The sequence below is a fragment of the Quercus robur genome, chromosome 7 (assembly GCF_932294415.1).
Source record: "Quercus robur chromosome 7, dhQueRobu3.1, whole genome shotgun sequence".
In the NCBI taxonomy this organism is placed as follows: domain Eukaryota; kingdom Viridiplantae; phylum Streptophyta; class Magnoliopsida; order Fagales; family Fagaceae; genus Quercus; species Quercus robur.
In genome coordinates this window covers 9,835,262-9,858,938 of record NC_065540.1, presented here as the reverse complement: position 1 = coordinate 9,858,938, position 23,677 = coordinate 9,835,262, and the positions used below count along the sequence as shown (strand labels likewise).

The 23,677-nt window shown below is 35.4% G+C and overlaps 2 protein-coding genes across 2 annotated transcripts in view; both read left to right on the top strand.

Moving 5' to 3' along the window:
* The first annotated feature begins 3,423 nt into the window (after positions 1-3,423).
* LOC126692119 (MDIS1-interacting receptor like kinase 2-like) overlaps positions 3,424-23,677 on the top strand; it is an 82,238-nt gene continuing 61,984 nt past the window's right edge. The window contains exon 1 of the mRNA XM_050387610.1: positions 3,424-3,978. Within this exon, the coding sequence (XP_050243567.1) occupies positions 3,573-3,978 (406 nt within the window). The 5' untranslated portion in view covers positions 3,424-3,572. The remainder of the gene's footprint in view (positions 3,979-23,677) is intronic.
* LOC126692121 (MDIS1-interacting receptor like kinase 2-like) lies at positions 3,987-6,840 on the top strand. The gene is made up of 2 exons (XM_050387612.1): positions 3,987-6,072; positions 6,299-6,840. The coding sequence occupies exons 1-2, from the start codon at positions 4,323-4,325 to the stop codon at positions 6,712-6,714; spliced, it is 2,166 nt and encodes a 721-aa protein (XP_050243569.1). The 5' UTR covers positions 3,987-4,322; the 3' UTR covers positions 6,715-6,840.

Here is a 23,677-nt window from a genome sequence, read left to right as displayed (position 1 = left end):
CTAACCATATTACTTCCACGTGAATTTTCCGACAAAATGTGCTAGATGCCGCTGCATTAGGAGGAAAATCCAACTAAGAAAAAAAAAATTCCAGGATGCTTTTACATTGATCTAATCTTCTTCAGCTTTTTATTACTCGTAGCTTATTATCCTACTCCTTGCAACTTCCATTGTTATTGTATCCTTGGTTCCAATGTGACAAAATTAAATTTTTTATCACCCACTCTTTCTTGTGGTAATTATCCAATGTGAGATTTTTAAGAGTTAACAAACAGAATTACTCCCATGCGAATATTCTAGCAAAATGTGCTAGATGCTGCGGTTGAAATAGTCATCCAACTTCAGTGCCATGTGACAATGTTTCCCCTCAGTTGCATTAGGAGGAAAGAAAAAACCAAAAAACAAAAATTCAAAGATGTATTTACACTGGACAAATTTTCTACAGTTTTTAACTCGTAGCTTAATTTATAATATCCTTAATCCTTGCAGACTTCCATTGTTTATTGTGGCCTTGGTTCCCTTTGAAGCATATTTTCTAATTTACTGTTGATTAGTATCAGTTTCATATACCAGGAACCAACTTTGACCGTGGCGGTTCCAAGATATTTTTCTAGGAGAGTTAGCTATGACAAAACTAAAAACTTGTAATGGAGGCAAGTAAAAAATAAAATGCTAATTTTTTTTCTTCTGTATATACAACTTCCATATTATATACAATAATTTAAAATACAATATAACTATATTGTACAATATTAATAGTCTAAAAAATTTATTAATAGTTTAAAAATCGGTAAGATAACAACCATTAAATTCATAAAAAAATATAATTAAATAATTAATACTACATTTTTTTCAAATTAATAGCAACTTATTATATTTATATGTAATATCAATTAAATAAAAATATAAAATAAAGAAGAATAGTAACACACCTAGGAGTAGGACTAGGAGCAGATGTGAAATTAAGATAAAAATAGTAACTAATATAAGTTTTTTCTTTTGAAGTGTATGGCTTTTTAATCATATACGTGGTTACTTTCTTAGAATTTAAGCAAGCACTAAAATATTTTTTGGACTTGGAAATCTATAGAGCATTTATCAGACTACTTGATCAAATGAAGAGAAAAACTAAGAAAATATAGAAGTGAAAGAGAGATAAGGAGAATGAGAGGAGAATCACATATGTAGATAGAGATCTGTTAGTTGTAATGGTAGTGTAATTTTTTGCTTATGAAGAAGAAAAGTATAGAGAAAAACAGCTTCATTCCATTATCAATAACAAAGTAAGCCAAAGTCCCAGAGAGAAGGTTTTTTTTTTTTTTTTTTGTTTTTTTAACAAATGAGCAAAAATTTGGAACAATTTTTTTTTTTTTTTTTTTTATAAAATTAAATACTATAAGTGTAGTGCTACTGGCACAATACTTTCATAAAAATTTTACAACAAAATCTAGATGGCAAGTTGTTAAATATATGTAAAAAAGTAATGTCAATTATGGGTCCAAATAAAAAGTAGTTACAACCTGTCACATATGTGAAGATATTGTGAAACTAGCACTAGGATGATCATATTAAAATTTATTTCAGTTGGGTTTAAATAAAATTTAGGGTAAGATGTTCAAATTTTTATTTCAAGGGTCAAAATTTTTATATATTATTTAAAAAATGGATAAGTCTTTGAACCCCTGGCTTGAACATGGAATATCTAACAATAATTTGTTAATTACATTGCTAAAATGGTGGCTTACTTGAATCACCGCCGCAGCGTATAGTAATTGGACTTGTACAATTCCATAAATAGGGTTATTGTAGTTGGCTCTATGTCACTATGTAAATCTGTTGGGGAAAAATCCTAAATCCCCTTAATGTCTATGTGTGAATTAAAATATATATCTACCAAGCAATAGCAATATTATGGAAACAAAAAATTCAGCAAGCACCACATAAACACAATCACACAAAAACACCAAATCTTACGTGGAAAGCCCTTCGGTGTAGAGGGAAAAACTACGAGGCAGCTCCGAAATATATCCATCATGAAATAGAGATTACAACTATCAAGTTTATATTGAACTTGAATCCACAATAAATTGGATACACAACAAATTAAATCTCAAGGAGTAAAATACAATCTCACCACAATACTAGTAGCAAAATCTTTCTCTGAATACTCCAACTCTCCATGGTTGTAGCACTTAAAAACCTCCAAGAAAACTCCACCAATTTATCTTCCTTATGTCTGTAGCTTGAGCAAAGAAAAATGTCACATTTTTCTTTTTCACTCTCTCACACTCTCACTGTGTATCTCTCTATTTCTTCATACTGCAACTATCAAGCTGAAACTCTCTCTTTCTCTGTGTTTCTTGCTCACTTTGGAGCTCACACAAAATGGCCAAAAATGGCTCTCTTGCTTCAGCTCTCCACTTAAGGCCGAATGGCCTTTCTTTTCTTTTTGGCTTCATTTTTTTCTTTTTCTTCACAGTGGCAGAGCTAGGAATTTATATTTGGGGGGGGGGGGGTCAAACATAAAATTAGACAATTAATTATTTCTCTGTGTATATATTAATTATATCCATACTAATAGTAATGTACATACAATTTAATAATCAAAATCTAAAAGTGTATTATTTTTGAAAACTTGTCCATGAACCTAGATTTTTCAAATTAAATTATCACCTATTAAAAAATAATGACTAATTTTTTTTTTAAAAAAATACTAATAATTTAAAGATTTTTAAATAAAAGACAAACAATCATTCAAATTTCAATATATAAAAATATATCTATAACTACAACCAAATACATGTTATATTATTTTATATATAAATTAAATGATAAAAATAATATATTTTAATCGTATACATTTATAATGTTATGATATATTGATTATTTTAATATTTTAAGAACAAATAAAAATATGAGAAAAGTCGAATCAAACAAAATGAAAAATAAAATAAAAGTACATGGTAAAGTGTGAGTAGCCTACACAGCTACACACCAGCTTTTGCAAGAAGTATTTTAACCACACACGAGAATAATTTAAGTGCTATATCCACAATATTTTTACAATAATTTCATAATAAATCTTAAGTGGTAAGTTGTTACTAATTTTAATTTTAATCCACAACTTAAATAACTTTTTTGCAAACTTATAACAGCCAATAATAGTTTACCACTTAAAATTTATTGTAAAAATATATTGTATATAACATTTCTTTATCAAAATAACTCTACTCTATATATGTGTAAATATATACTAATTTTTTTCCTAATGTTTTGGGGAGACCAAGGCCGGTCCCAATGTGACTCCGCCACTGTTCCTTCAGATTGTCCAACACGCTCAAGTCAAGTGTCATTAAGAGACATGGCTCAAAGTAAAAAATAGAAAAGCTAAAAGAAAAATAATAAAAAAAGGGGGAGGAAAAGAAAAATGTAGCACATTCGTCAAATTGACTTACAGTCTTGGGTTGGTAAGGACTTTATTTCAATGATTAAAGTGTGTTGAGTGATGAATATATAACAATCAAACATTTGCCCCTTTGCAACGCACTCATCAATCAATCATAAACTCTAACATGGCTCCCTCTGTTTCCATTTCTATTCTAATAGTAGCATTATGGGTTCTTTATATCTTGATGCACTCCACAACTATGGTTATTGCAGCTGGCTCTGTGGCAGAATCTAATTCATCAGCGCTTGAACTAGAAGCGAAGGCTCTCCTGAAGAGTGGGTGGTGGGATTATTACTCCTACGATCATTGCGAGTACTATGGAATCATATGCAATAATGGTGGAAGCGTCATAGAGATTAACATGGTTAGGTTCCCTCTGCGAGCTGAGATCAGTAAACTCAACATCTCTTCCTTCCCAAATTTAGTCCGTCTTGATCTTTCTTATAATTGGCTTACGGGGAGCATTTCAGTTGAGATAGGCACCATTTCAAAGCTCACCCACCTTGATCTGTCCCATAATTCTCTCACAGGTAAGTTGCCTCCTTCACTTGGAAACCTCACTCGATTGGTGGAATTTAAAATTTCTTCAAATTCTATCATCGGTGAGTTACCTCTTTCACTTGCAAACCTCACTAGATTACAGGTATTTGACATTTCCTCTAATCTAGTCAGTGGTTCCATACCCAAAGGATTAGGTAATTTAACCAATCTTTCCATCTTGGATTTGTCTTTTAATAAAATTAATGGTTCTATAGTGCCAGAAATTGGATTGCTAAAGAATTTGTTGCAATTGGACCTACAAAAAAACAATCTCACTGGTCCAATCCCTTTGTCTATAGGTCATCTAACCAGTTTGGTTTCTTTGTCTCTTTCTATGAATCAAATCAATGGTCACATTCCACTAGAAATAGGCAACATGAAGAATTTGAGTTACCTGTACATCGATAATAACAAGCTCATTGGTCCCCTCCCTTCATCTCTTGGTCATCTAACCAATTTGATCTCTGTGTTTCTTGATTTGAACCAAGTCAATGGTTCCATTCCTCCTGAAATAGGCAACATGACGAATTTGGAAGACTTGCATCTCAATAATAACAATATTGTTGGTCCAATCCCTTTGGCTATAGGTCATTTAACTAGCTTGCAAACTTTGTCCCTTAGTGGGAACCGCATTAGTGGTTCCTTCCCTGTGCACATTTTTAATTGCTCTTCACTCTCCAACATAATATTCAGCCACAACTACTTAACTGGAAGCATTCCCTTTCTGAACAGTAGCCTTTTTCCATTAAGATGGATTGACCTCAGTTATAATTCTATTAGTGGAGGAGAAATACCTCTTACGGGTTTAGAATTTTTGGATGTCAGCTACAATAACTTCAATGGCTCCTTTCCTAACTTAATAGGCGATATGGAGCATCTGCGTTACTTCAACCTTAGCAATAACAAAATTGTTGGTCAAGTTCCTTCTATTATAGGTCAATTAACTAAGTTGGATACGTTGTCCCTTAGTTGGAACCAAATCAGTGGCTCCATCCCCAAAGAAATAGCTGATTGCAAGTGGTTGAGTGAATTGTTATTGAGCCATAACCACTTAACTGGAAGCATTCCATCTCAAATTAGTGACCTTCAGTTTTTAAATGCTATTGACCTAAGTTATAATACTATCAGTGGGGAAATTCCTTCTAAACTAGGGGATTCACAAACTTTAAAGATCTTGGATCTCAGCAACAATAATCTTACTGGAAATATTCCGGATCTTTCAGATTTAATATCTGAAGTGAACTTTTCCCACAATTCTTTCCATGGTCAGATCCCAGATGGCTACTCATATTATGCAACTTCAAAGTTCATCGGCAACAAAGATTTATGTGGTGATGTCGAAGGCTTCCCTCCTTGCCCAAGATCCATTGTCCATCAAATAAAATTTTTTGTTCCCTTAATTGCTTTCACTATGTTTTTACTTCTTGGGTATTTTTTCCGCTCTCGATGTAGAGTTAGGAAAATGTCATCTGAGTCAAGGGAAACAAAGAATGGGGATTTGTTCTCAATATGGAATTATGATGGAAAAATTGCATATGAAGACATCATTGAAGCAACAGAGGACTTTGACATTAGATATTGTATTGGAACAGGTGGTTATGGTAGTGTTTACAAAGCACAGTTGCCTAATGGTAAAGTGGTTGCCTTAAAGAAACTTCATCGCTTAGAGGCTGAGGACCCAAATTTTGACAAGAGTTTCAGAAATGAGGTCAAAATTTTAACAGAAATCCGACATCGAAATATTGTGAAACTGCATGGTTATTGTTTGCACAAACGATGCATGTTTTTGGTCTATGAGTATATGGAAAGGGGAAGTCTATTTTGTGTCCTACACAACAATGCTGAGGCTGTAGAATTGGATTGGATGAAGAGGGTGAACATAATCAAAAGTACAGCACATGCATTATCTTATATGCATCATGAAGGTGTCCCAATAATTGTTCATCGAGATATAACAAGCAACAATATTCTATTGAACTCTGAGTTAGAGGCATTTGTGTCAGATTTTGGCACGGCTAGACTCCTTGATTCAGATACCTCCAATCAAACTTTAATGGCTGGGACTTATGGTTATATTGCTCCAGGTGAATTATATATTATTTTCGTAATTATCCTAGATATTATTTTGAATCTTTAGTCACATGTAGAGCTTTCTATATAGTCATTCTAGTTAGAAACAATTACTTTTATGATGGAAGTTTTATACACTAGCAAGTTTTGTCCAAACGTCTAGAAGAAAAAAAAAAAGATTAAAGTTAAACGAAAGATATTAATTTTTTTTCATACCTATTTTTTGTCCAATATTTGCAGAATTGGCCTATACTATGAAGGTGACTGAAAAAAGTGATGTTTATAGCTTTGGAGTGGTGGCATTAGAAATATTAATGGGAAGGCATCCAGGCGAACTCTTGACATCATTATCATCATCTCAAAGTGTGATGCTAAATGAAATATTAGACAAGCGTCTCCCACCTCCAAATCGTTTGGTTGCACAGGATGTTTTTCTTGTTGCTGCAATTTCATTTGCTTGCTTACGTGCTAAACCAAAGTCTAGGCCAACAATGAAATTAGTGTCTCAAGAATTTCTTTGTCACAAGAAACCAATAATGAACTCCTTATGTGCAGTTTCAGTATGGCAGCTAAGAAACCAAGAAACATATATGGTTGGAGAGAGTGAAACCCATTTTGAAAGTCCTTGTTTTCTGGTTGAGAAAGATAATGTTTGATGAGCTTCTATGAAAAAATTGTTGTGTATTACAATAACAATAGCTTAAAAATCCTGTTTGTAAGTTGTAATTGTTGTTCTTTATGATTCGTAACCTGTATTTTGTAATATGAAATTTAAGTCTTCACCACTTTTCTAATGCAATCACGGAGGTTGCAAAGGCTGATCTATATGCTTGATGCTTAACTCGAAGATTTCATACTTGTTTGACTTACTCACATAAGATTCAACAATAATAATGAAAAATCTATACCTCCCTTGCTATCTGCTCCCAACACACGCAACCCTCTCTCAAAAAAACATAATGAAAGACTTTCTACTTGCACTATCCGTTCTAAATTACACCAATATGATGTTATCCTCTTTCAACCCACATTACAATTGCACACTCAATACCTCTAACTCCCCCGTTCTTTTCCATTCCAATCATCCACTGCTAACACCTTTGTTGTTTTTGTAACCCCATGACCTACTAATTCAACCTTCTAGTAATCAAGACCTTATTATGACTTTTAATTTGAGAATTATAACATAATAATAATAATAAAAATAAACATACATATCAAATTTAATAAAAGATAGATCTAAATGAACGGATTTGTCTGTATAGTGAAGTAGGTCGCCACCATTAGGCAATAAATTCTGATTCTCATGGAGATTCCCTTTTGGTCACCAAATTTCATGTGATTCTACAATTGGCTTAGATAATTCTACTAGTGCCTTTTTACTATTTGAATTATGATAAAAATTTGAGCTCTATGTTCTACATTAGATATATATTGCAACTGTCTTGAAAAATCAGACTAAGCAAGATTGAAAAGGAATACAATGGATAGATTTTATGTGGTTCTTTCATGTGCCTACATCCAAAGGAGCCAAGGAGGGAGCTGCTTTCACCCGCTATATGAGAAATTAGGCTTATAACAATGTTTATATATAGCGTACCCTACCCAGTGGAAATCCCCAAAATACCCTTGATGCCAATAAATAATGCATTGACCTAAAAACAAATATGAGGGAACTCTAATAGCAAGAAAATACTATGATAAACATTGGATAACAATTCTTGTGGTTTTTTTTTTCTTATTTTTTTTTCTAGGTCTAAGAGCCAATTATGCTACTAGAGTTGTACAATGACAATTCAAAAAATAATCTCCCCGTCGGCCTATGGATATACCCATTTTTACACCTAATTTCATAACTTGTTGAATTGTGCAATTGAATGATTGATGAAAGGTTATGTCGTGTCCATGCAATCAGTAGTGGGTTGAAAATGTTCATTACTCACAGGGTCATAGTCGCACAAGTCTTATATAACAAAAATTATCTTTTCATAATTGATAAATCCAAGGAAAAAAAATATAGCAAACTTTCCCATGAAACAAACAAAGACTTAAATAGAACCAAACCAACCTCCTAGGGATGTACTTCACATAATCATATCTTGAACAGTCTCTTAATAGCAATTTAAAAACACCCTTAAAAAAGAAAAAGAAAAAATGACATCCTAACCTTACGTAGATTAGCAGTGTTTATGCCATTACCTCTGCAATTTTGTCAAAAGATAAACATCCAAGGTAGCTTTTCTTTTTTTTAGAACCTAGATTAGATAGGATTTTGACTTAATAATTACCGTATTGGAGAAGTGTGTAATCCTTAGAGACAAAGAGAAGGAATGGAAGGGAGAACGGGATTAAATTACACGTTAAAAAAAAAAATGCCACATTAGCTCAAAAGAATGTGGTTTTGAATAAGTCAATTGAATCTTGGAATTATGGTTTATGGAGTCACCATCATATTTAACTTTAATTAAATATTTCATAGTATTTCCAACAATCTTGATCATATGATTTTCGAAATCACTCTCAATCAATTTAATCTTGACCAAACACACCTTGCCCCAAACCTGGGTTAGCTATTATAAATTTCAAGTAAAAAATTATCAATTTCGTATTCTTTCCCACTTATTACAAACCACTGTTCAATTTCTTCAATAGGAAAGGACCAACTTATCCCGCTCATAATTTCCAATAATCACAAAAATGCAAGAATGAAGGCTAATCTAGTTCCCCTTGATGGTTCTACTTTGATATGTGGTTGAATAGATAATAATCTGTGAGGTAAACCTTGGGTAAACCATCCACTTTTCTTTTTTCTTTTTTAAGGTACTTTTGATTTATAATTCGGAAGCCTGTATTGACTGACTGAGAGGAGTCAGTTTATGCAATAGAAATGAAGCTGCTTTAATGACCAAAGTAATTTCAATACCATAAAAAAAAAAAAAATCACAACTTTTACCACTACTCTTCTACATAACAAACTATAATTGATTGCATGTTACTTTTACATGAACTCACTACTTTTTGTTTGCCACTAATTGTTTACCATGAAGAGTCGGAGACAATGCTCTCTTTGATGTTCAGAAACGCATTGTTAGTTTCTGGGTAGTAAACCTCGAATCCACGAGGAGTTTTTTAGATTCACAAGTGATTGGCTTGGAATCACAAGAGAAAACAATAGACAAATGTCTAAATTTTTATTGATAATAAACTATGAAAAACGTTTACAGACTTAGGGGCCTATTTAAGGTTCCGTAAAACGTGACAAACAAGAAAATATATTCTAAAATAACTCCTAATTGATATTTCACCATAACAGGAACCAAATTTGGCCTAAAAAGCATTAAATGCACCTAAAAATCATTAAATACACCTGAAAATAAGAAAATAAATCACCTAAATCTAAAATAACAAAAATTACATAAGAAAATATTGTGATTAAAAAAATTACAAAATTTAAATAAACTGTGTCCTACATCACAGTTGTAGTAAGAGTTGTGGTAAGAGTTGTACATCTATTTGTGGTACTAGAATTTTTGCAATGGTAAATCTAAAAATCTTGGAGAGAGCAAATATAGATGCGCAATATATATATTAGACAGTAACAGGATCTTGACTTGAAGTTTATAAGAAGAAACCCAGTTGAGTTAAATTGGACCTCATGGGTGGTTCCCTTCTTTGCAAGTCACCAGTAAGGAATTAATTAATTGTCTTCACTAAAAAATCAAACGACCATTACTTCAATAAATGAGACCACCTAAAAAATCAAGAGATTTGTCTTCGCTAAATAATCTACTCGGCCACTGTCAGAATTTTAATTTTCAACTACGTACCATCTAACATGACAAGCCTTGCAAATTGCAATCAACCAGCTGCCACTTGTGAATTATTTATTAATATTGCAGAAAGAATTAGCTCTCCTTATCCTTTTTCATATTGCTACTGTGAGAATCACGTTCGTATTCTTTCAAAGTTGGAATATATATTGATGTGCATTAAATATATATGATAAAATACTCTCATATTTGCATTTTTTTACCATATTTTTATGCTATCTTGTGATTGATTATATATTATCTTTGTTTAATAGGTGATAAGGGTTTTACATGCAACGTGGAGCTAAGTCAATCGCTAACCCATCTTGAAGGACGTGGAGGGCATGAAGTAAAGAAAAGAAAAGCAACACTAGCTAAGCAAGTAGAAAGAAAATTAAAGAAAGGAGGTCCAGGCCTAATGATTCAAAGCCGACATGAAAAGAATAAGGACCTGGAGACATGTGGAGCACAAGAAAAAGAAATTAAAAAAATAACAATAGAAGTGCTTTCATGGGTCAAAGAGATATACAGTAGGCTTGGGGTTTTAATTGCTCTTTGTTAACTTGGGCTTCTCTTTTGGGCTAGTCTTTGGTTTCGGCTAGGCACAACTTGAAGTGTAGCGTGTGGCTTACAATCCTAGTTTCACTTGTATTAGGAATTTTCATAGAGTCAGGCGGCTTCTCTTTTGAAGTGCGTGTCTTTGTGTGATATAAATAGAGAGCAAAACAGAAAAAATAAGGGGACTGAATAGAGAGGCTGCGGCTAGGACTGGTGCGTAGGCTCCTACGTGTTCTTTTTGTCTATGACTTTTCTCTAGCACTATGACTATTTCTTTCTCTATTCTATTTGTTTAGTTTAATGGTTAGTATTTTATTTTTATGTTTTCTTTTAATTACTATGAGTAGCTAAATTTATAATTAGGGTTGAGGATGAAACCTTGTTAAGGATTATTAGTAATATTTATGTGATTTGATTTTTCTCACAATAATTGTTCTTTAATGATTTAAATTGTTCTTGCTTCATATCAATTGACTAAGATGAGATTCTAGATATGAGTTCAATCATGTTTTTCTCATGATTTAGGATTTGTCTTAATTAATTGAATGCTTGGTTTATTAATTCTTGATTATAAAATCGGATATATCTTGTAATTTGTTTGACTACGGATACAATTTATGATTTGATTTTACACTTAAGAAGCGAAGAAGAACATGCTTTTGATTTTTAAAATAAGGGTTTAAATGATGATATTTTCCATGATAACAAGATTGATTTCTAGATTATCATGTAGTGAGTTGGGAAAAATTAATGATCATAAATATATGCTAATATGACTTACAAGGCGGATTCCAAAACCTTAATTCCTTTCTCTTGATTGTTTACATCTTTTTATTACTTTATATATTTTTCTTAGTTTAACTATTTGCTTAATTTTATTAATTGCTTAGTTTATATTATTGTAACCAACCAATTTTTATTTAAACTAGATTAGGATTAATTTGGTTAAGGTTTAATTAATTTTCCTACATTCATACAAGTCTCTGTGGGTTCGACCTCGTTCTTGTCCAACTATACTTCGGTACGGTTTGTACACTTGCGAGTATTTTAAAATTTCACAACATATATCACATACTATGGGGTCTTTGGTCATGGATGTGACAGTCAACATCATCAATCATAAAATTCTACATCTTTTTTTTTTTTTGGTTATAAATTGTGATTTTTAGGGTTTTAGATTCTAAATGTGCTTGAATCTTCTTTTTTTTCTTCGATTGATAAATTTTAATATACGATTCTGTGTTTTAGATATTAAAAGTAAAAAGTTTAAATTTTGTTGTGACTTTATTTTTTATTTTTGGCCTTATCCCTCACCCCTTATTAGCTGACTTGTGACTTGAGAGTTGGTATACATTTGCAATTTTGCATATAAGCAACTCACAACATCAGTGGAAGCGCACACATCCTTCACAATTTTCATTGATGCTGCAGTGATTGAACTGGAATTACCCCTCCAATTCTTCAAGTTTTTCTTTTATTGTTTTGGTCTGGCCATAGGGTACCTGATGTCGATCAGAATGGAATTGAGTACTAAAAAGGCAAACTGACATGAGGAAAATATGCCTCCAAATTCCTTGTAACTTCCAGTGAAGGTGAATTTTATTCCTTTGATAGGAACTGATATGATCATTTATGACTAAATATTGCTTCCATTGCCACTACAATAAGCTTGGTGTTTCATTATTTTCTGTCTCCGTTACCCCACACCATGAAGCTTTTTGTTAAGGGATTCTTACCAGAATCACCATCCATTGCCAGGGCACCACCACCAACCACCGCAACATGACATGACCACCTCATACAAGACCAAGAGGTCCAAGATTGACGCTACAATCACCATCCTCTGCCTCTCTTCAAGATGACATTCCCTGATACCTGAATTGGTGAGACAGTTTGTATTATGTATTTTTGGTTTCTGTTAGTTTGTGACGAATGGATTGATTCAAGGAATTATTTTATTTTATTTTTATTTTTTATGATAACAATCAAAATAATCTTATGGAATTGAAGTAGTTCTTCAAGGGAACTAGGCCTCCTTGGAATTAAGAAGTAAGAACAAGAAATAGAAACTAAGAGATAGACAAGGAAGAGAGCAATTTGCTTACAATTAGCTATAGCTTCTTATAGTACAATTCCCTTCCCAAGACGAGTCCCCAAATCCCAATCCGTTACAACAGTATCAACTAACTAATCCTAACTAACAACTGACTATAATGCCAACTCAAAAGCCAAAGGCTAACTTCCAATGCAACTAACTTTCACCTAACTCAAAAGCCAAGGCTAACTGCCAAGCCAAGGCTAATTTTACCAAACTCGAGTTCCAAAAACAGCCAGCATAACTAAATAACTTCAAACATATGCTATTCACCTAAAGTTTTTCTTAAAATGTACTATTTTGCAAATTTTTCCTGAATTAATTATTTTTTCTATGCCTAGAAAATAAATTCACAAACCAAGAAAATTATTCTTAGAAACTAAATTCACAAACCAAGAAAATTATTCTTACATCCAGGAGGGCAGAATGGCAAATCAAAATACGAATATGCCTCACTGCAATCGAAAATAAATAAATAAATAAATAGAGATGCATCAAATTCATAAGGAGGTCCAAAAAGTATTTTTCTTTTTAATTATCTCATGCATTCACAAAAAGTATACACAACCTTAGTTGCTCACGAAAAATATGATTAGAAAACGTTGAAAGAGATGAGAGATTTCAAAGAGAAATGTAGAAATGAATTACCATGGACTGATGGACCTCTTTGATTAGGATAAGCTATGCTGGCGAGGAGAGGAATGTAATTGCCTTCCTGGTTGCTCTTTGATGACCAAAAAACTGCATTATTTTTGTGTAGTGTTCTTCATATTACTTCCAACATTATATACTTATTTCACACACTTTACTATTTTTTTTTTTTGCTTCTTAAAAAGAAATATTATATATTATTTTTAAATGAAATGATGAGATTAATTAAGATAAGTAAAAAGAAACTCCCTACACTATGTCATTGAAGGTGTGTTGAATGAGGCCAGATGGGGATGAGGATTGATTAGTAGACAAGTTGTCAAAGAAAACAAAATTAAGGTTATAAAATAGAAATAAATCCACTTAACTTTGTCAAGGAGACTTTGAATAGAAAAGCTAATCCATCGACACAACTTATTTACACATTGATTGAAATTGGCTATCAGCACACATTATTGTCCTTACCTCCTTCAGAGTTCAGATCTGCACTAATGTGCCAACACTAAAGTTCAGTGTGGCACACTCGCTGACACTAAACTAAACGCTGACGTTTTGTTTAGTGATTATCAAGCAAAGAACACCAAACGGTGTCGTCCCAAACTATATAGCCTTTGGTTCCAAAAATGTCTCATATAGCGGAGCATGCGGAAAATTCTGTTATAGGAGACTAAAGTTTGTTACAGGGTCTTAATTATGGTGTTATTAATGTATTAGTGAATCGGTGTGAGTGTGTGGAACTATAGAATAATATTCAGTTTTTACAATCTCTCTTAAAGCTCTCTGTTTCTTTTCTCAGAATTTTCCTTTAAACAGTTTCTCTCTTTTTCTTTTACTTTCTTTCCTTGATCAATTGTGAAATAGTGTTGCTTTGCTTCAATCTCTATCTTTTCCAAAGATTAAAGGTTTACAATTTTTTCAAATTGGAGAGAGAGAGAGAGAGAGAAAAAAAAACCTTTTTGGCCACAAGATTCACTAATAAATTCAAATAGAATGAGTTTAAAATTGGAAAATAGATTACTTTATTTTCCAAGAGAAAAAAAAAATGGAAAGCTCTCTCTCTCATGAGGAAAAGGAGGAACTTGTACGTAGCACAAAAAAGGTAAAAAGTGTGAGCCATGCTGGCTTTGGCGAAGGCCATAGCTTTGACCCTGTGTCACCGAGCCATGATGGAGGATAGTGGAATCCAAATGCATCGTTTAGAGATAAACTATTAGGAGAGATTCCAGGGGTGTTCTCACAAGCCTTTAACTTCGAGGATGGAATGGATGATGATGCCAAGTTGGATGAGGAGGTGGAAACGCTCTGGCAAGGGCTTTTAGCTGTAAAAATCCCCAGTGAACTCAAACGGAGAATCTGTAAGCCTTGGGTAAGTGCTTTTATCGTGAAAGTGTACGGTCGGACTGAAGGGCTCAACTTCATTCAAGCTAGGCTCCTGGCTCTATGGAAACCAGCAGGGAGGTTAGATTGTGTTGACTTGGGTCATGGTTTCTTCCTCACAAGGTTGTCGCTAGGTGAAGACTATGAAAATGTTTTGAGGAAAGGTCCGTGGTTTATCGGAGACCATTTTCTTTCGATTAGGCCATGGGAACCAGATTTTAAATCGGCTCTTGCAAGTGTATCTTCCATTACTGTGTGGATTAGACTAAACGAACTCCCTATTGAGTACTATAACGCAGAGGCACTGCAGCTTATTGGGAATGTCCTTCGTGTTGACACTTTTACGACGTCGGAAACTAGGGGAAGGTTTGCAAGGATGTGTGTGCAAGTCGATGTGGAAAAGACTTTGGCTACTGCGATTATGATAGTGAGGCTTGAACAGCAAATTTACTATGAAGGAATTCAAAAAATGTGCTTTGAGTGCAGTCGTTTAGGCCATAGAAAGGAGTACTGCCCTCACATTGTCTGGCAAGGACCGTCGTCCTTGGAGGCGGGATCGAAGGAGGCTGGTGAGACTTGCTCTAGTTCACGCTTTGCTCATGTTCCTGACGAAGCAAGGAGCGGGGAGGGGACCAGTGGTGTACTACTTGATTCTGAGCAAAGTACAGAGCAGGCGGATGTGCATGAAGGTGTGTACGAGCCTTGGATTGTAGTAGGTCATAGGAAGAATGGGAAAAAATCGTTGAGGAGTGGTGGGACCTCGCCTTGTTAAAGCAATGGGATTGATATCAGAAATACTGAATATATGGATAAAGGGAGCTCAGATTGAGCTGCTGTGTTGGATGGGGTAAGGCGAAAGTTGGCTTCGCAAAAGTTTTTAGATATGGCCCAGATTTCCTCGGTGGTCCAAAGCTTTAGGCAAGTGAGTAAGGACCAGGCCCAGCCAAGCCCAACTCTTAAGTTGGAAAGTAGTGATATAAGGCCCATTTTAGCTCAAAATAATCTGAGGCTTTCATCGGTTAAAGGGAAGAAAGGGGCAGCTCGGAGCAGAATCACCAATGGAGATCAAGGTAACGCAAATCAAGGGTTGGTAAGCTCAAATCATACCGGCCTTAAGCTTTCTCAAGTGAGTTTTGATCGGGTTGGGAATGATGGTCATCGCATCAAATGTGATGGGTAGGGAAGATGCGGCGGTGCTGATGGGATTAAATTCACTGTCGGCACGGGGTCATCGAGGAGTGAACCGGGTGAGTTGGGCTTTTGTCCTGGCCAAGGTGCGAGCAAGACGGAGCCGGTTGGTGTTTTTCTTCAGCCTTCTTCTCAAGGAAGCATGGAGAGTGAGTAGGTTGGTGTGGGAAAAGGCATGGGTCACAGTGAGGTTTTTCCTGGCGGTGATTCCGTCGTCTATGAAGGCATGCACGCGGCTGGGGGAGCTTCTACCTCAAATTCCTCAAGTTTCTATGCTATGCAGTGTGAAGCTAAGGAGGGTTGTGAAACAGAGGGGATGGAGCTTGAAGCAAGAGGCGCCTTTGAGGATCCTCAGTGTTAATTATTCCTCTTTTTTTTTTTTTTTTTTTTTCAATAGTCTTTGATGAATGTTATTATTTGGAATTGCAGAGGTGCTTTGAAGCCCTCCTTTAAGATTCGTGTTGGTAAGTTGGTGCAGAGTCATAATCCAGCTATTCTGGTTGTTATGGAAACTCGTGTTGGGGGAGATAGAGTTAGAGAGATCACAAATTCGTTGCCTTTTGATGGCGCTTTTCATATCGAAACCATTGGGTATGCAGGGGGCCTGTGGGTTTTGTGGAATGCTGACAGGGTTGAAATGGCATTGCTTTCAAATATTGAACAGGAAATTCATGCCGAGGTAAAGGTACATTTTACAAACGATAGCTGGTTATTATCTGCTATGTATGTTAGTGTTAGATGTGCCAAAAGACAAGTTTTATGGAAAAATCTGATGAGTGTTGCTAAATTGCATAATTTGCCCTGGGTGATAGCAGGTGATTTTAATGAACCCCTCTTTACTGAGGATAAATTTGAGGGCAGGTCGGTGAGTGTCAATAGGTCATTACTTTTTAAAGAGTGTTTGGATAGATGTAATATGATGGATATTGGGTTTGCGGGACCCTGGTTCACTTGGACTAATAGAAGGGAGGTTCAAGGTTTGATTCAGGAGAGAATTGATAGATATTTTGTGAATCCGAGTTGGTGTGTGATATACCCTGATGCTAGAGTAACTCATTTGACACGGTGTCACTCGGACCATTGTCCAGTGCTTCTGGAGACGCAATCGAGAGCCCAATGTGGGAAGATTAGACCTTTTCGATTTCAGACTGGATGGTTGTTGGATCCTTCTTTTTTTCCTATTGTGCATCAAGCCTAGGAGAGGTATAATAGGCTAGCTGATGTTATTAAATGTTTTACTCAGGAAGCCAAGGAATGGAATAAAAACCAGTTTAGGAATATTTTCAATAGAAAAAAGAATTTGATGTCGAGGCTGAATGGTATTCAAAGAGCTCTTGCTCTTAAGCCTTCAGATTTTCTTGTGAATTTGGAAAATGAGCTTCTAAGGGAGCTAGACGTTGTGCTGAATCAGGAGGAGGAGTTGTGGGCATTGAAGTCAAGGGTGAATTGGATGATTCAGGGTGACCGTAATACAAATTTTTATCATGTTTCTACTTTGATTAGAAGGAAGAGGAACCAAATCATGGCTATAAAAAATGCAGTGGGGGATTGGATTCATGAGGAGAGGGGGATTAAGGACTTTATTAGGTGTGGTTTTGATCGGGTTTTCCTATCTTTTCTTTCTTGTGTGCCTAAAGCGGATCCCACTATTTCTCAGTGGCAGTCTAGGCTCTCGGATTCAAAGAAGGAGAGTATCAGTGGGGGGGCTTCTAAAGCAGAGATTAAGGTAGCCCTTTGGTCTTTGAAGCCTTTTAAAGCCCCGGGACTGGATGGGCTTCATGTGGGGTTTTTCCAAAAGTTTTGGCACACTGTGGCGAATTTCGTGATTGAAGAGGGTCAAAAGATTTTTGCAGTTAGAAGAGTGCCAGACGTTTTAAATTGTACCCACATTGCCTTGATTCCAAAAATTTAGGGTCCTGAAACCTTGGGTAATTATAGACCTATTAGTTTGTGTAACACGCTGTATAAGGTGATTACTAAGATTATTGTGGCAAGGTTGAGGCCTTACTTGGATAAACTCATTTCTCCAATGCAAATGGCTTTTGTTCCGGGAAGGAAAGGGATTGATAATATTATTATTGCTCAGGAGATCATTCATGGCCTTGGGAAGAAGAAGGGTAGGACTGGCTATATGGCTCTCAAGATAGATTTGGAGAAAGCTTATGATAAACTAGAATGGAGTTTCATTAGAGATATGCTTATTCGGGTTAATCTCCCAATAGATATTATTGACCTCATAATGAGTTGTGTGTCAACTGTGTCTTCATCCATTTTATTCAATGGAGAAGCCCTTGATCCAATTTTCCCCTCTAGAGGTATAAGGCAAGGAGATCCAATCTCTCTGTACTTGTTTGTCCTTTGTATGGACTATCTTGGGCAGCTTATTGAAGAGAAGTGTAGTGGGAATCTTTGGCAGCCAGTGAAGGCTTCTCAGAGTGGACTTGCATTCTCACATCTGTTCTTTGCAGATGATTTGATTCTCTTTGCCAAAGCAAATGGGGTGAATAGAGCAGCCATTAGAGATGTTTTGGATACTTTCTGTAGCATTTTTGGTCAGACAGTGAGTGAGGCTAAGTCGAGGGTGTATTTTTCTCCAAATGTGGATAGGGATACTAGAGAATCACTTTGTGATATATTGGGTTTTACTTCAACACCGTTTCTATGGAAATACTTGGGTTTTCCACTGAAGCAGCCGGGTTCTTCTTCACATGATTATGACTTTATTTTGGATCGAGTGAAGCAAAAACTAGCCGGGTGGAAGGCAAATTGTTTATCCTTGGCTGGCTGTAGGGTGCTTATTCAATCATCATTGACTGCTATCCCTTCGTACATCATGTAGTGCTCTTACCTTCCGAGAAGGGTATTGGATGGGCTAGATAGGGTAAATAGAAATTTCCTTTGGGGATCTACAAATTCAGCCAAAAAAATCCATTGGGTTGGGTGGGAGAAGGTGACGAAGCCTAAGGAGGAAGGGGGTTTGGGGCTGCAAACAGCCAGAGGGAGGAACGTGGTTCTTCTATCCAAGCTTAATTAATTGGAGGTTTCATATGGAAGAGGAGACTCCGTGGGTGAGAGTTTTGAAGATAAAATATTGCAACCAAAGAAGAAGAGAAGCTGCAAATGCGGATACTCTCCCTTGCTCTCCAACTTGGGCAGCTATGAAGAAAGGGGTGGACACCTTTAATAAGGGAAGTAGATGGTTGGTGACAAAAAATAGTAACCTGAATATTTGGCACAACAATTGGACGAATGGGGGACCCCTTAGGAAGCTAATTCAAGGTCCTATTTCCCAAGAAGCAAATGGATTGGAAGTTAAAGACATTATGCTTGATGTGGGCTGAGATTGGGAGAAACTTACGTTTGAATTAACTGATGAAATCAAAGGGATGATTAGTGCTATTCCTATTTCGACCTTAGTTGGTGGCTCGGATAAATTGACTTGGGCTAGATCTCCTAAGGGGGTATTTGATGTCAAAAGCGCTTATGGGTTTGTTATGGAGTCTTCTAATACTAGTACCTTTTCAGCTAGTTGGATTTGGAAGGCAGATTTGCTTTCAAAAATTAAAATGTTTATTTGGTTGTGTGCCTATGATAGTATTGGTGTCAAACATTGTTTAGGGAAAAGAGGAGCGGTCCAAGATGAGGTTTACCCTTTTTGCTGCAATGGTGTTGAAACCATTCTTCATGCCTTGAGAGATTGCATCCACCTGAAGCAAGTGTGGAATCAGGTAGGGGTAAATGCTTCTAACTTTGACTTTTGGCACTTCAATTTGATAGACTGGCTGTCTCTTATTGTTAGATCCAATGTTAAACTGAATGATACGGGTTTGCCTTGGAAAGTGGTTTTTCCTTTTGCTATTTGGTGGGAGAGACCTAAGCAAGGTTGGAAGAAATTGAACATGGATGGGGCTTGCATGGGGCTTCATGGGTTGGCTGGTTGGGGTCACTTCCAGTTTTGCCGCTGAGTTGTGGGGTTTGTGTGAAGGCCTTCAGCTTTGTTGCAACTTAAATATTAGCTGTCTTGAAGTTGAGATGGATGCAAAGACCATTGTTGATGTTGTAGGGAATCTAGATTATGTTAATAACATTATCTCCTCTATCTTAGATGATTGTAGACGTTTGATAAGCAGATTCCAACAAGTCCATTTTAAGCACTGTTTTCGGCAAGCAAATCAATGTGTTGATGGTCTAGCCAAGAAAAGCTTAAGGATGTATGCTGATTTCCTTAGTTATGATAGTCCACCTGTGGACATTTTAGATGTTTTTGAGGGAGACCTCAATGGGATGTATTCCGTTAGGATATGTCCTGACTCTTCTTTTGTTGTTTAGCTTTTCTTTAATGTTTTCACCAAAAAAAAAAATAAATAAATAAAATTAAAATAGAATAAATGGTTTTCACATTTCAGTGCAATTCGATTATGGTCTGCTTGACTCTGCCACAATGAATGAATGCGTTGAAATAGTTGTAGATAGAAAGTGGAAAAGGAAAATGGCATTGGAACCAAAGGCTATATAGTTTGGGACGACACTGTTTGGTGTTCTTTGCTTGATAATCACTAAACAAAACGTTAGCGTTTAGTTTAGTGTCAGCGTGTGTGCCATACTGAACTTTAGTGTTGGCACATTAGTGCAGATCTGAATTCTGAAGGAGGTAAGGACAATAATGTGTGCTGATAGCCAATTTCAATCAATGTGTTAATAAGTTGTGTCGAAGGATTAGCTTTTCTACTCAAAGTCTCCTTGACAAAGTTAAGTGGATTTATTTCTATTTTATAACCTTAATTTTGTTTTCTTTAACAACTTGTCTACTAATCAATCCTCATCCCCATCTGGCCTCATTCAACACACCTTCAATGACATAGTGTAGGGAGTTTCTTTTTACTTATCTTAATTAATCTAATCATTTCATTTAAAAATAATATATAATATTTCTTTTTAAGAAGGAAAAAAAAAATAGTAAAGTGTGTGAAATAAGTAAATAATATCGGAAGTAATATGAAGAACACTACACAAAAATAATGCAGTTTTTTGGTCATCAAAGAGCAACCAGGAAGGCGATTACATTCCTCTCCTCGCCAGCATAGCTTATCCTAATCATAGAGGTCCATGGTAATTCATTTCTACATTTCTCTTTGAAATCTCTCATCTCTTTCAACGTTTTCTAATCATATTTTTAGTGAGCAACTAAGATTGTGTATACTTTTTGTGAATGCATGAGATAATTAAAAAGAAAAATACTTTTTGGACCTCCTTATGAATTTGATGCATCTCTATTTATTTATTTATTTATTTTCAATTGTAGTGAGGCATATTCGTATTTTGATTTGCCATTCTGCCCTCCTAGATGTAAGAATAATTTTCTTGGTTTGTGAATTTAGTTTCTAGGCATAGAAAAGATAATTAATTCAGGAAAAATTTGCAAAATAGTACATTTTAAGAAAAATTTTAGGTGAATAGCATATGTTTGAAGTTATTTAGTTATGTAGACTGTTTTTGGAATTCGAGTTTGGTAAAATCGAGTTCCAACCCAAAATCAAGTTTAACAAACTCGAGGTCCAACTAGTATAGGTCTAGCGTGGAATTAAAAAAAAAAAAAAAAAAAAAAACCACATGGAACTTGAGTTTAGGAAACTTCAGCCGCATGCTATTCACCAAAAAATTTTTAAAAAATGTACTATTCAGCAAATTTTGCCTAATTAATTCAATAGGATCTGCTCTCAAATTAGTATAAAATTTATGATTTCCCATTCCTATGCATTTTCTAATCGACATCGCGATAAGTAGATCCAATGCCCAACAGAAAGAAATCGCTTCAAGAAGTTACAGCAGGGGATTGCTATGTCAACACTGGGTATGTATTGAGATTCAAGACGAAAACAGTGGAGAAACTCCTTTGTGAGAAAACTCTGACGAGAGAAGAAGTTGCGAAATTTAGAGATGCAGTTTTAAATGAAACTATGTACGAGTTGTACTATGATAACATTGGATTGAAAGTGAGAGTTGGAGATAACAAGTCCGTAGATGAGTACGGCAAATTCCAAGAGCTGGAAGAGCAACCAGTATCAGAACCAAGAAACTTGTTGTTTCTCTACGAGCCATGGATTCTCTGAGATTCTGAGAGAGAGAGATTTTGACGAACTTGAATATTTAGGAGGGAAAAGCTGTTAGTGTTGCTTGCTTATATACTGTTCGTTACGCGGGTTCTTTTAATCTAGGTCGTCGATCTTTTTTGATGGAATTGATCAGAAATTTTGGGCGGTAAAAGATTGACTTGGATTCTGTTGGACTGGCAGGTAGTTATTTAATTTGGATAACAGAATTTTGTTGCGGGCAGTGATCGAGTCACAAGTTGGTGAAATAACCATCTCACGGTACTTTCCTTCTTGAAACTTTTTATTTATTTATTTATTTGTGTGTGAGAGAGGAGGAAATGGAAATAAACTTGAGTTTGGGTTTTGAGACAATAAAGCGTGGGGCAGTTAGGAAAAAATATTTGTATGCGGATGCATATCTTCATTTAAATACGTTAGCATGACTTAGAACCAAGAAACTATAAGCTTGACATTTCATTATAGTGTCTCCATTACCCTACACCAAGAAACTATTTTGTAAGGGACTCTTTCCAGAACCACCATCCATTGCCAGGGCATCACCACCAACTGCGACACCATGTCATGACCACCACATATACGACCAAGAGATCCAGGATTGCTACAATCACCATCCTCTGCATCTCTTCAAGGTGACATCGACTGATACTTGAATCGGTGTGGCTATTTGTATGAAATAAACGAACATGTAGTTTTGCTTTCAATTATTTTGTGACAAAGGGATTGAATGGCTTACAGATTTGCATCAGCATGCTAAATTAACAACTAAGGGAAGTCATTTTAGGTAAAACACCCATTAGGGGATGAAAATTTAGATAAGCATTAATAACTAGAAAGTTCCTTTTGAAATTAATAACTGAAAGTACCCTTTCAAATTAATTAGGTAGACTCCATCATGATAGCTGTTCCTATAATTCTCCAAGGTATATGTTAAGAGATTCAATAAGTCTAAATGCACAACCAATTTCACATTTTTTTTCCACAATTGCTAGGTTGTAGGTTCCACAACTACTAGGTGGTAGGTTGTGATTGGTGTATAATAAAAATAATGTTAGTACGTAATAGTCCCATGTGAAAGTTATGTTGCACTAATCACATACTTGCACCTCAAATGTAAATGAGTAGTGAAATTTATAGTGTATAACATTGTTGTAAGAGAACTTCCTCCACCACCATTGGTGATCTTGCTTGTATAGCTGATGGCATGTACAGATGATTCCCACAAACACAATTAGTGCAATGATAGAAATGAAGGCTGTAAACATAGTACGAAATGCACCACAAACTTTCAAATTGTACAAGCTTGCATAGATATCATCCATCATAGAGAAGATTAAGCTGAAAGGAAGAAGATCCCCAAGGAACATTTGAGTAGGTGTCCTCATGTACCAAGCCTGATTTATAATCTCATTTTTTAAGTGTTTGGTGGAACAAGTTATTTCAGATTCATTTAGGGAAGTCCGCCTGGAGATGCCACCCACAGTTAGGAAACTGATACCAAAGAATAAAAAAACGATAAGATAAGAGGCTCTATCATCATATTCTGATAAATCTGACACGCTCTCTATTGTTATCGCCACTATAGTTATGGCAAGACCTGTTAAGATCACTGAAACAAGGTACAGGGCCCCAGTTTGAATAACACATTCTATCTGCAAGAAAAATCTTAAACCACATAATTAAAAACCTGAATTGAAGCCAGAATAATAATACAGAAAATACGAGATATTGTACACTTTGATTGTTGCTCTTACCCATCCATGTGTTGTGAAGCCAGAGTGAAACGAAGTAGCCTTGTACCCAGAAAACCATGATGCGAAACTATATATCA

Excerpts from the sequence above, each read along its gene's own strand:
- LOC126692121 (XM_050387612.1), top strand. The coding sequence starts at position 4,323 with ATGAATCAAATCAATGGTCACATTCCACTAGAAATAGGCAACATGAAG. Across the intron at positions 6,073-6,298 it reads TTATGGTTATATTGCTCCAG|AATTGGCCTATACTATGAAG; the intron begins GTGAATTATATA and ends CAATATTTGCAG.